We start from the raw sequence: 13118 nt of genomic DNA on the forward strand, positions 1-13118 counted from the left end.
ACCGAATGCAACCAAAATTATCTGTTGATTATTCTTTTCACCTTTTATTTCCCTTTAAAAGCATTAAGGCATCTAGCCCCGCAAAGGATGCTCCAGACTCGGTCTTGTCAACTCAGGGCCAAAGTGGGGATAAGTGGCAGTATTTACGTCACGAACTGTCATCAAAGATCGGGCTACCGCTACCTCAGCTTGTGCAGCCTCAGGTCAGTGGATGTGACGCGCACGGTGTAAATCATAAATAAACACATTTGTCTTTGAAAATGCAACAAGCATTCATTAAGTACCCGTATACGTGTTCCGCGTTAGGCGGAAATAAAATCGTTGGTTTTCAGAAAGCGAAGATGCCAAGTGGGTTTTTCATCTGGCCGACCCTTTTTCACCCCCCTGGAAGTCTGCGTGAAGTGCCACTCCTTTGTGCTTTTGTGGCACTCTGAGCTTCCCTAATCACAGCTCTTACGATACTGAGTACCTGTTTATTTGTCTGTATTCCCCCATTAAGTGGTATAGGAAGAAAAGACCATGTCTGCCTGGTTCACATTTGAGTGCCTGGCACAGTATCTGAAACATTGTGAAGTCTCAGTTTCAATATGTTGAATGAATAAAGGAATGAATAATATGTTTTTTTAAAAAGCACTTTTTTAATGTTTTAATTGTTAACTGTTTTAATTGTTTAATGTTTTAATGACACAATGCTATGTTAGCGTCATTCATTCATCAAGATGATTTGGAATCTACAGTGTGCCAGGTACCTGTGTCCCACAAACACGCTTACTGCCGTCACAGTTCTTAATCATGCTGGGCCAGCTGCTGCTGGATTTCTCTCTGAGCAGGGAGCCCGTGAGCAGATTAACACTGTTGGTCACAGCTATCAAGCTTCCGCCTTCAACTTTGCACCCAACCTGCCTGGGCAAAGGTTACTGCCTGTTGCCCCGTTCTCCAGTCTGGTGGGAACTTTCCTGTTCTGTTCTGCCGAGAACCTTTTCTGGCCTATTGATGTTGAATTAAACTCATTGGCTTTAGTCTTGGTTTCTCCTCGTCATACACACTGTAACACGTATATTGTTCTCTTTCCAACCGCAGAACATCATCAGTTCTTTTCCCCAGGCAGAATCTGACACCACCCCACTCTGTTTCTTTGTATTTATTAGTTTTCTAATTTGAAAAGGGAATTAACTCTGAATCTTTCTGTCTTCTAGAGACACCGCTAATTTTTAATGCTTATTTAGCTTTCCGATAACAGATCAAGATGCAAGTCTGTACCTGGAGGGGACTATTCTAAGAGTTGGCTTTATACCAGGGGTCTACCAATAAATGGGAAGAGAACCCGCTAACCTCATAACGTGAATGGCATTGCTACCAAATTGAAACATTAGTGATTTTACTCTATTTTCAAGTTATGGTTTATCTTGCCTCATTTTGTTATCTCAATAGACCCTCAAGTGTCTAAGTGAAGCTTTTCATGACCTTTCAAAGCTGTCCACAATATTTAAAATTTAATTTTTTCTTACAAGTGACAAGGTAGACAAAAACATTTACCAAGAAAGTAACTTGGAAGATAGCGCGTGAAAAAGCATTTTTGCTGTTTAATGTTAACAGCAGCAGGATCTCAAGTTGTAATGAGGTTTCTCTTTTTTCATATAGGTTGCCACAGATATGAGTATTCTACCCAGTGTGAGTGTGTATAACTTTAGATACCCAACAACTGAAGAACTGAAAACATACACCACACAGCTTGAAGACCTGCGTCAAGAAGCAAATAATCTTCAGACCCAGGTAGCCGCTTCACATTACATATTTTCCTCACTGCAATATCAAAAAAGAAGGGAAATGTGACATTGTAAACTAGCCATCATTTTTTAAATTGAATAAATGGTAGAATCCATGGTGGAATGGGTCCTAGAATTGCAAGTAGAGTTTATCTCTTGCCGACTCTGATGACTGTGGTAGCACCTGCCGAGACCACCATGTACAAAGATCATTGAACCCAAGTCTAAGATCGGCAGGAACGAGGATCGTTGTTGATTAGTCCTGTCTGCAGTGGTGCTCTGTGATTGGAAGGGTAAGGAAGGAGGGGAGTATTGACAAGATTTCCAACCTTGACTAAGCTGAATGCTGAAACGGTGTGCTGGGTAATGTTAAGTATAAACCAGAGAAGACCATAGGAAATAGAATCTAAATTGGGGTGATTACTAGCTTTCGCATGCTTCTAAATATCTTGTGCCTGGTCAAGAATTCAGGGTGTTCGTTGGTAAAGAAAAAGAGGTGGCTCCAACAGCTTATGCTAAAATATAAGGAGACCTTGTGGCTCCCAAACTCACTAGGACACAATCGCACAACCCTCCCACTAGGACACAATCGCACAAGGTGCCTCCCTTGAAGTTGTACATCTAAGGATGGCCTTAATTCTCACAATCAGCCCATATGTAACACTTCTAATTTCCACCCCCACTCCACAGCCCATCCATATCTTTTTTTTATTGAGATGTAACTGACATATTAGCTTCAGGTGTCCACCATAATGATTCAATATTTGTATATTTTGTGAAATGATCACCACAATGAATCTAACATGCATCACCACATACAGTTATAAAAATGTTTTTCCTGAAATGAGAACTTTTAAGATCTATTCTCTTGACAACTTTCAAATATGTAACACAGTATTTATTAACTGTAGTTACCATGCCTTGCCTACCATCTATCTTTAAGATACTGTACCTCTTCCCAATCATCCCTTTCAAATGTCTTCTTTTCCTTCTCCAGGCTGTACTTGATTCCATTAACCCACTTTCTCCTACCTTACAATGTGGGAGGCAGGGAGCCGTGGGAAAAGGGACAGTATGCTTTCCTTGGGACCACACTTCCCACATGGATGGCCCCGCTAAGGAAGTCCTTCATCTTGTTATTTACCTTTTAATTCCATTTCAATGGTTACTCACTACCAAGCGTTGAGTTTCTTAAACTTGTTTTTCTCAGATTTAACATCTTAATTGTATTTGTTTATTCTTCTACCTGATTCACAAAGTGTTCAAAACAACCAATTATAAAAAAAGTATAACGTAAATTGTAAACCATAACAAAACCAGGGAAAATGGAGGCTCAGGAAGGCAAGGAAGCCTAATATTTATTTTTTTCTTTTTTCCTCTTGATTCAGGAAAACATGACAGAAGAAACATACATAAATTTGGATAAAAAATTATTTGAACTATTTCTGACCCTCAGTCAGTGCCTTGCCAGTGTGGAGGAGATGCTGCAGACACCTGGGCTCTTCAGAGAGGATGTCTGTGCTCGGCAGGTGCACTACGAGGTAAGGAATTTCCAGTAAGCCCATGTGTTGGCCGTTGCTGCAAACAGCCGCTGTTTAAGCCAGAGCTGAAGCCTCTTAAAGTCAGAGTCTATTCACTGTGTCTTTTCTTCTCACCTCTTCACAGACACTGGCTCTTGAGTTGAAAAAACTTTACTTAGCTATGGGTGATAAGAAGGATGATCTTTTGAAAGCCATGACTTGGTCTGGGAAGAACGCCGACTTGTTCCATGAATGTTTTAATAACCTCCAAGTCTACCTGGAGCACACCCAGGCCACAGCTGCCTCTAGGAGCAAGTCTCTAAAAGCTGGCCTCGACTATAACCGCAGTTATCAGGTACAGGGCTAGGCACTCAGCCTACTTTGGCTAATTTCTATTCATTCCTATTCCTGGTGGCAGTCATGATTAGGAATTGCTAAGGAAAGTGGTGAGAGGTTCTTTCTGTGAAGGTCTTTAGATTAGTTCGGTGCCTGTGTTTGGAGACCATTTGAAAGCGAGGTCCTTCCCAGAGTTGCGGTATGAATTTGTTAGATCGGGCTAATGAACTGTTTCTTTCCTGTGTTACATTTAGTCATTAATGATTGTCGTAGGGGAGGATTTCTCAGTAACAGGGAGCCATTAAAGTTTTTTTTTTTAATTTTTTAAATGTTTTTATTTTTGAGAAGAAAGAGACAAGAGCATGAGCAAGGGAGGGGTAGAGAGACAGAGGGAGACACAGAATCCGAAGCAGGCTCCAGGCTCTGAGCTGTCAGCACAGAGCCTGACGCGGGGATCAAAGTCACAAGCCGTGAGATCATGACATGAGCCGAAGTCGATCGCTTAACTGAGCCACCCACGCGCCCCAACCATTAAAGTTTTTGAGCAAAAGAAGGACAGTCTGTGTATGTTTCAGGTAGATTCACCTGGTTGTTAGCTACTGTGGATTAGAGGACAGACTTGAGGCAAGCAGACAGACAATTCTAGTAGTTTCCTAACTAGAGAAAAAGAAATGAAACACAACACCACTTATGAAGGAGTCTCGCCCGTAAAGTCAAAAAACCTCGATCTGATCACGCAAAATAGACACAAGAGAAGAGCATTGCAGCACTGTGGGGGGGTGGGGGGTGGGGGTCAGCCAAATCCAGACCGTGGGAAGCTGTATAGAGTAAAAGACCTATGTTTTCACCATCCCACCCAAAACCCCAGGAATAAACAAGAGAGATGGTTGGGGAGCCTGCAGATCACAAGAGACTTAACACATGTATTAGTCCCTTGCAACCTGTTGGACCTCATTTAGATTCCAATTCAAACAAACCAAAAGGAAAAATTATAGCTAATTAGAGAAATGTGAACCCTTTCCTATAGCTAATGATACTAGGGAATGGTTGTTGATTTGTAATATTAAAAAAAAATTTTTTTAACGTTTGTTTATTTTTGAGAGAGAGAGGGAGAGAGAGACAGAAAGCTTGCAGGGGAGGGGCAGAGAGAGAGGGAGACACAGAATCTGAAGCAGGCTCCAGGCTCTGAGCTGTCAGCACAGCCCGACGTGGGGCTCAAACTCCCAAGCTGTGAGATCATGACCTGAGCTGAAGTTGGACGCTTAACCGACTGAGCCACTCAGGCGCCCCAATTTTGTACTGTTTCTAAAGGGAGGAATCTTTATCTTTTAAAAACACATACCGAAACTTACCATGGTGAAATATCTGTGATTTGTTTCAAAATATTCTGAGGGGAAGGAGATTAGATATAGTTAAGAAGGCTCAGGGGAGGGCACAGAGCAGAGATGACCGGTCACAAGTCAATAATTGTTAAAGCTAGGCAATTCCTCTATTTTGGTATATGTTTGGAACTTCGGTTAGCATAAAAATTAAAGGACGGCTAAATTTTTTGTAAGGTATTAAAGGGGCCCCCATGAGATTCTTACTGTTTGTTGCATTTATCTTCCTATACAGAATGAAATAAAGCGATTGTATGATCAACTTACTAAGAATAAAACATCTTTACAACAGTCTTTGAATGAAATTAGTAGCCAGAGTATTGATGAGCAGCTTCAGGTAATCAAGTCAAAACAATTACACTGATCTGACCTTGGACCAAAGAGTTTTGTGTAGAAGCTGTGTTTCTGAAGCACTTTCCTTTGGGAGCAGTGGCAAGGCTAGAGTAAACAAATAGAAACGAGAACTCTTTATGTGGACCTTTAAAAATATCTCATAAGTAGTACCTTATGAAGAGTAAATTAAACCGACACAACACCATGGTCACCTATCAACCAGGCAAAAATGGAAGTTTGTGCAGGGTCAGTGAGAGCATTAGGAAATGAGACTCCCATTCTCTCGGGAGGAGAATTTGTCCAGCTTCTCAGGATCGGTTGGCTATAAATCAGAATTTTACGTGTGAATGCGCTTCTACCCACAGTAGGCTCACTTCATTCATTTATTCAGCAAGTATGAATTGAGAGCCTTCTGTGGACAGATAGTGCTATAGGGGTTGCACTTATCCTAAGGAAGGAAGACAAGGGCATGGAGAAACGTGTATATAAATACTCAAGGATGGACCTAGCAGCACTGCTTGAACTAAAAACGCTTCGATAGCCCAAAAGGCATTAAGAGCAGACTCTTAGAAAAGCAGTGTGTGTCCATTTGCAAGGAGTCCGGTATTTGTACTGACTTGCAGAGCAGCTGGTAAGTAAGGAGGCAGCCTGCAGAACGGAGTGATGTGCGCGTTCATTAAGTTTAAGGATGTGCACATATACTTCTGGTCCGTGCTACAAACGTGTTGGGGACAAATTTGCCGGGAGAAGCTGGAGGTGAGGGAGGAGAAGTGGGACTTTCATTTTTCCCTTAATTTTTTCTATACGGTTTCATTCTTTTACAATGAATATGCGCACTTCTCTGGCTTCTGAAAGGGTTTGCTTTTTTGCATTGTCTCTCACCGTAGAAAGCAGATGTGTATACAGTGGAGCTGCAGAACTCCGAGAGCCGAGTGGCAAAACTAAGAGACGAAGGGGAGAGGCTTCGTTTACCTTACGTGTTACTGCAAGAGGTTTACAAATTAGAGGTATGTGTGAGCAGAAAACATTCGGTCAGTGAATCGCTATGATTATAAGGGAGTGAGACTTTCTTGTTCTTCCAGAAAGAGAGTTCAGGTTTGTTCTCCAAAGAGAGTTTAGCTTTGTTCTCCATCTGGATTATTTTCGTGGTTGGATGAAAACGTTCTTTCTTTTCAGGATGTGCTTGACAGTATGTGGGGAATCTTGAGAGCTCGGTACACAGAACTCAGCAGCCCTTTCATCACTGAGAGCCAGCAAGATGCCTTATTGCAAGGCATGGTGGAACTAATGGCTATTGGAAAGGAAAAGCTTGCTCATGACCACTTAAAACAACCCAAAAGTAAAGATGCCTTACAGGCTCAAATACAGAATCACAAGGTAAGACGCGTGGGTCAGATTACCTTTTCATAGACTTTAAGTCTTTCTGACTTAACCATAGAGCATCCATTTTCTTCCTTGGTGAAATATACATTGTTCATTCATTCATTCATTGGTGAAATATACATTGTTCATTCATTCATTCATTCATTCATTCACTCTTTGTTTGAACTAACATCAATTAGACGGCTTACTGGATATCAGGAACTCCGCTGACCTCTAAGGATGTGATTGTGAGGGAAAACAGATATAGTTCCTTACGTTCACGGAGCTTTTGGTTGAAAGAGAGACATTTATGAGCAAGTCATTCCAAACAAATTTAAAATTAAAATTGAGACACATGCTTTCAGAGCATTTAAGAGGGGAAATTGAATTCAGGAGATTAGGGAAGGCTTTCCTGAGAACTGAGGCCAAAAAAATATCTATACCTCAATATATAAATGTATATCTAGTGTAATGCTACAATAAATCTTTTAGTTGTCCATTCATTTTATTACACAGCAGCCTCATGATCACCACCTAAAGACATGTAGTAATTTAAGTACTGATGCAAAAAAAAAAAATGGGAAAGACCATTTCTGCCTCCAACAAGCTGAACTCTAGGCATGTGATAAGGAGACCTTGTTCTAAGAAATCCAAAGGTAAATATTCTATAAAGATTGGAGGGGGAAAGGAAAAAATAATATTATGGATATCTACAGTGTGTCAGGATTTGTGCTGGATGCTTTTATAAACCTTCTACATACCCTTTTCAAGGGAGTAGGAGAAAGGATTCGCATAAGAAGTTCCTCCAGACAATTAGAAGGGGCAGCTGACTATGCAAATGGAGGAGAACCATGTGAAGCTAAAGACTTCCTGTGTAAAGGTTCTTCAAGTGTTGTTCTGGGAGCTTTTACATACCAGGATCCCAACAGACCCTGTCAACAAATTCCTTGTACTTGGCCATGTTATTGAGTAGAAAATCAAGCCAGAGTGTAGGAACCTCTGGCTGTTCCATGTGTGGGCTCCTTGGGCTCACTCATCTATCCATCCAATTTAGTGTCTTGAAATTAATCGGCCATGTCAGTATCGACCTTTTTGTAAAGTTTCTTAAAACTTAGAGTAACTGGGGGGGTGCCTGGGTGGCCAGTCGGTTTTAAGTGTCCGACTTCGGCTCAGGTCGTGATCTCATGGTTCATGAGTTCGAGCCCCATGTCAGGCTCTGTGCTGACAGCTCAGAGCCTGGAGCCAGCTTCGGGTTCTGTATCTCCCTCTCTCTCTGCTCCTCCCTTGCTTACATGTGGTCTCTCTCTCAAAAATAAATAAAGATTTAAAAAAAAAAAATTAAAAACTCAGAGTAACTGATTTAGGAAGATCTCACTGGAAATTGAAATTGGCTGACACTGTTTGCCCTTTAACATGGACTGTTTTATGGAAAATGTTACTTAGGAGGATTTTTCTTTATGACTTGTTAAAATGCCATTAGTGTTAAAGACTAATGGGTACACAGTCAATTTTCTTTTTCTTTCCTCTTATGTGTGACTCTGCATGGCTGTCTTGGGATTTAAAAGCAACTACACCTGGGGCGCCTGGGTGGCTCAGTCAGTTAAGCATCCGACCTCAGCTCAGGACATGATCTCACTGTTGGTGGGTTTGAGCCCCATGTTGGGCTCTGTGCTGACAGCTCAGAGCCTGGAGCCTGCTTCAGATTCTCTGTTTCCCTCTCTCTTTGCCCCTCCCCCACTCACACTCTGTCTCTCTCTGTCTCTTGAAAATAAATAAATGTTAGAAAAAAAATTTAGGGGTGCCTGGGTGGCTCAGTGGGCTAAGCGTCCGACTTCGGCTCAGGTCATGATCTCACAGTTTGTGAGTTCGAGCCCCACGTCGGGCTCTGTGCTGACAGCTCAGAGCCTGGAGCCTGCTTCAGATTCTGTGTCTCCCTCTCTCTCTGCCCCTCCCCAGCTCACACTCTGTCTGTCTGTCTCTCTCTCAAAAATAAACAAACATTAAAAAAAAATAAATAAAAGTAAATACACCTGTATAAAAAGTTGAAGTAACTCAGTTTTTAAGTTTCACGATGTAGAAATAAATAAATAACAAGTCTTGTCCATTTTACAGCTTTTTTTCCAGAAGCTTGTTGCTGACATGCTGTTGATCCAAACATACTCCAACAGAATGCCTCCTTCTTTACTGCAAAAGAAAGACACATTTTGGGCAGAACAAATACAAGAAATTAAATTACTGGAAGAAAAGTCACACCAACGTGGAATAAAGCTGCAAAGTTTATTGCAGGTACTTGAGATATGTAAACGTTGTGCTTAACCCTGGAATTCTGGACCTTGGACCACCACCTGCTGGTGTCCAGAGGTGTCGAGTTACCATTAAGCAGTAGTTAAATGGGAACTAACACTGAGGCGATGGAAGCCTGTTCTAGCCCTGACTGCTGCTCCCGGAATGAAATAGTTGCTGAGATTGCGCACGCGGGAACGAGGGGATGGCATGTCTTTCCACCTTTAGGTTTGTGTGCAAATAAACAAAATTGGAAGCGCACTTTGAGATCCAGAAAGAGGTCATTTGGATGAAACGGTGGTTCAGAAACTGTGCTCCCCAAAGAGGGCAGGTCCGGATGTTCTGCTGCTGGAGTGGACTCCTGGTAGTCTTAAATCCAAGAAGAAAATTAAGTTTGCATCAAGTTCTTTCTCCGTTTGAAAGTTCTCACCTTTAACTTCTTACACACCGTGGATGTTAGCACTTAAAGGAAGTAACCCAAAAGCAAGGAAATCTTCAACTTTGTAATGTGATCATGTTATGTTAGGCTAATGAAATCAATTTTCTGGTTAGCTTGTCAAATTGATATTTCTAGTAATATTTCATGGTATTTAAAAAAAGAGACCCCCCCCCCCCGAGTCCAAAGAGTGCCCCTCACAGCCACATGACCCACTACTTCGGTAGATAAGAGAATCAATAAGGTGGTTCTTTTTCCAGCAGGTGATATTTAGTGTCCGTAAGTCAGCTCTGTAGCGTGCTGAGGTCCTAGTGGTGGGCTTCTATAGAAATAGAACTGGGACAAGGCAAGACTCAGCCTAAGGAAATAGTACTCTCCTAATGAAGTGTAAGCCCACATCCTCCAACAGTGGAATTCTGCTTCTAGCAGCATCACAGGGTAATGTTCAGTGGGCTAGGGGTTGGAGCAGAGAGGGTAGAAGCAACCTACTCGGAGCCTCTGCTGAGAAAAGCTTTAAAAGTTAGCCCCTTCCTTTCCAAGTGTGAGAACGGCTCTCTTCCGACTCTGAGGTCTCCACAGAGGTGCAGGCTGAGAGGTGTAACCCTCTCACTTAATCTTGGTCCTTACTCAGTTTGATGAGACAAGCATAAAACACGAATGCCAACTGGATTTTTCAAAACCCTCTCCACAAAGGCAACGGAACTGTTTTCCATCGGACCCTGAGTTCTTACGAGAGTAGGTTATATCTCTCAGAAACCCCTGGAATCTGTGCTTGAAGTTCGTATGGTCTCAGTTCGTTTTTATTTCGTATGATCAATTTTGTCATTGGCTGGAACGAATCTAGAAAAGGGCTCCCACTGATATTATGTTCTTGATTCTCTAGAAATGGGAAGAATTTGATGAAAACTATGCATCTCTTGAAAAGGATCTGGAAATTCTTGTATCTACGTTGCCCTCTGTGAGTCTGGTGGAAGAGACCGAGGAAAGATTAATGGAAAGGATTTCATTTTACCAGGTATTTTGCGCCGTTGAATCCGTCAGAGGCAGCGTCCGTAGCACTTTGTGTTTTCTTTTGTTTTGACTAAATTGCTCGACTTTGAATTTGAAGTGTTGTTCTTCACACCATGCACTATTAGACTGATATTCAGGGAACCCGTGGATTTGATTTGGAGTCTTTCATTATACTTAAGGCTTGGGATCGAGGTGCTGGGTACGAGTCCTGGCTCTCACCTGTCAAGCGTGTCAACTTTTTGTCTCTAAGTCTCAGTTTCTTTGTATACTGTAGGGAATCACGCTAGTTCTCCTACTCGTCTCAGGAAGTGGATGTCAGCGGATATGGAAATGAGCCAAAGTACAGAAAGAACGTTGTAAACCATGGGCCACTAAACCTATATGTGGTTTTCTTCGGTGAAGCCCTGTTTGGACATAGCCTCTGAGACAGGCGATAATCTGTCACCTGCCACCAGCATTATAAAAAGACTTCAAACAAAATGTTTTGTGTGTAACATTTAGTGTTATCATCCAAGTCTCTGTGTCCCAAACTTCGATGCCATGGAAAAGATAGAACCCTAGAATAGTTTTCAAGTGGCCTTGAGATCATGACCAACGAGAAAACGAGTTTTAAGTCTTCTCGACAGAAACTTGAAATATTTAGTTTTAACTTTCAAATGTGTTGTCAGCCTCTGAGTTGTGATGCTGGGCGTGGTTATCAAATGCCAACTTCGAAACTTCAAGAGTAGGTTTGTTGCCTGAATAGACCGGATGGAAAATGAAATCCTTGGCAGGACCCTGGCATTCCTCAGTAGCATTTAAGCTCCTATAAGGAACATTTTGCAAAGACACGGACACTGTAGTCCTGCTATCTAGACGCCTAGAGAGGTACAATTGATCTCTTTGCCATCTTGTCCAATTGAGCTTAACTCTAAGATAAATCTGAATCTTTTTTTTTTTAATTTTTTTTTTTAACATTTATTTATTTTTGAGACAGAGAGAGACAGAGCATGGACGGGGGAGGGTCAGAGAGAGAGGGAGACACAGAATCTGAAACAGGCTCCAGGCTCCAAGCTGTCAGCACAGAGCCCGACGCGGGGCTCGAACTCACGGACTGTGAGATCATGACCTGAGCTGAAGTCGGCCGCTTAACTGACTGAGCCACCCAGGCGCCCCTAAGATAAATCTGAATCTTCTGGGGGTGGGAAGCTGCTGCTTAATTCTTTGTTAGCCTGGGGATGCAGAAGTACGTCCAAAGAGCTAAGAGAAGGCAGTTGAAAACGGCATTTTAAACCTCATTATGTTAAGGAACTGTTTGTATTAGCCCACCTCTCTCAGGTGGACAAGGGATCATGTCCCTTAAAGTGCAACCTGTGAATCTGTTAAATTTGAGATTTTTAAAAACTGAAATAATTGTTCTAAAACTCTTAAATAAATTTGTCAAACTAAAAGAGAGATATATGAGGCACCTGGGTGGCTCAGTCGGTCAAGCATCTGACTCTTGATTTCAGCCCAGGTCATGATCCCAGGGTCTTGGGATCAAGCCCCTTGGGATTCTCTGTCTCCCTCTGCCGCTCTTCCTGGCTCTCTCTCTCTCTCTCTCTCTCTCTCTTTCTCTCACACACACACGCACACACACACACGGTTTCTCTCTCTCTCTCTCAAAAAAAAAAAAAAAAAGATACCTTGTAAAGCCCATCTCACTTATGGACTTCTTCAGGTCATTCTCCGTGTTCTGCGTCATGGAGAGATTTGCATGTATTTTGATCGGTGGACATCTGTGGGCCACGGAACATAGCATTTGTGTGGCCTCTGCAGTTGAGCAAACCTCATTTAAATGCTGGCTCGGCACCTCATGTGCTGAGTGACCATTGCAGTCTGACTCCTGTGTATAAAATGGGGTAATTAAAAATTCTCAGGGAGGGGCACCTGGGTGGCTCAGTCGGTTGGGCGTCCGACTTCAGCTCAGGTCATGATCTCACAGTCCGTGAGTTCGAGCCCCGCGTCGGGCTCTGTGCTGACAGCTCAGAGCCTGGAGCCTGCTTTGTATTCTGTGTCTCCCTCTCTCCCTGCCCGCCCGCCCCCCCCCCCCCTGCTGCTCATGCTCTGTCTCTCTCTCTCTCAAAAATAAATAAAAAACATTAAAAAAAAAATTCTCAGGGATAATCTAAAGATGAAGTGTCTTGGTCTTTCACTGAAGGCTTGGGAAATTAGAGCTTTTTTTTTTAATGTTTACTTATCTTTGAAAGAGAGAGCATCAGTGGGGGAGGGGCAGAGAGAGAGGGGGATGCAGCATCCGAAGCAGGCTCCACGCTCTGAGCTGTCAGCACCGAGCCTGACGCGGGGCTCCAACCCACCAACTGTGAGATCATGACCTGAGCAGAAATCAAGAGTCAGATGCTTAACCGACTGAGCCACCCAGGTGCCCCTAGAACTGTTTTTTGTTTTTTTTTTAAACAGATGTTGGACATTTTCCCATGCCGACTCAGATGAGAAGAGGGGATTACAAATGACAGCAGTGGAAAGGGCATTGGAAGTAGAATTCTTTAGTGATTTTTAAAAGGCTTAAGTTAGTTGGAAAAATTATATTTTGATTATAATTTATTTTTGAAGATTAAATTTCAGTAGCTGTCAGGATAAGTGTCAGTGGCTGAACCCAGTGGTGGAAGGTAATTGCCTTTAGACAGAGTTCTCTTCAAGGGGTCGTTGTATT

General features: G+C 42.4%; 1 protein-coding gene across 14 annotated transcripts in view; it reads left to right on the plus strand.

Moving 5' to 3' along the window:
• Positions 1 to 13118, plus strand: part of SYNE2 (spectrin repeat containing nuclear envelope protein 2) — a 343315-nt gene that overhangs the window by 249161 nt on the left and 81036 nt on the right. For all 14 annotated transcript variants that reach the window (XM_027065882.2, XM_027065880.2, XM_027065884.2 and 11 more), the window contains 9 exons: positions 62 to 203; positions 1642 to 1773; positions 3155 to 3307; positions 3432 to 3641; positions 5237 to 5338; positions 6222 to 6341; positions 6511 to 6711; positions 8809 to 8982; positions 10299 to 10430. In XM_027065882.2, the coding sequence (XP_026921683.2) occupies positions 62 to 203; positions 1642 to 1773; positions 3155 to 3307; positions 3432 to 3641; positions 5237 to 5338; positions 6222 to 6341; positions 6511 to 6711; positions 8809 to 8982; positions 10299 to 10430 (1366 nt within the window). The remainder of the gene's footprint in view (positions 1 to 61; positions 204 to 1641; positions 1774 to 3154; positions 3308 to 3431; positions 3642 to 5236; positions 5339 to 6221; positions 6342 to 6510; positions 6712 to 8808; positions 8983 to 10298; positions 10431 to 13118) is intronic.

This window comes from Acinonyx jubatus, chromosome B3 (assembly GCF_027475565.1).
Source record: "Acinonyx jubatus isolate Ajub_Pintada_27869175 chromosome B3, VMU_Ajub_asm_v1.0, whole genome shotgun sequence".
NCBI lineage: Eukaryota > Metazoa > Chordata > Mammalia > Carnivora > Felidae > Acinonyx > Acinonyx jubatus.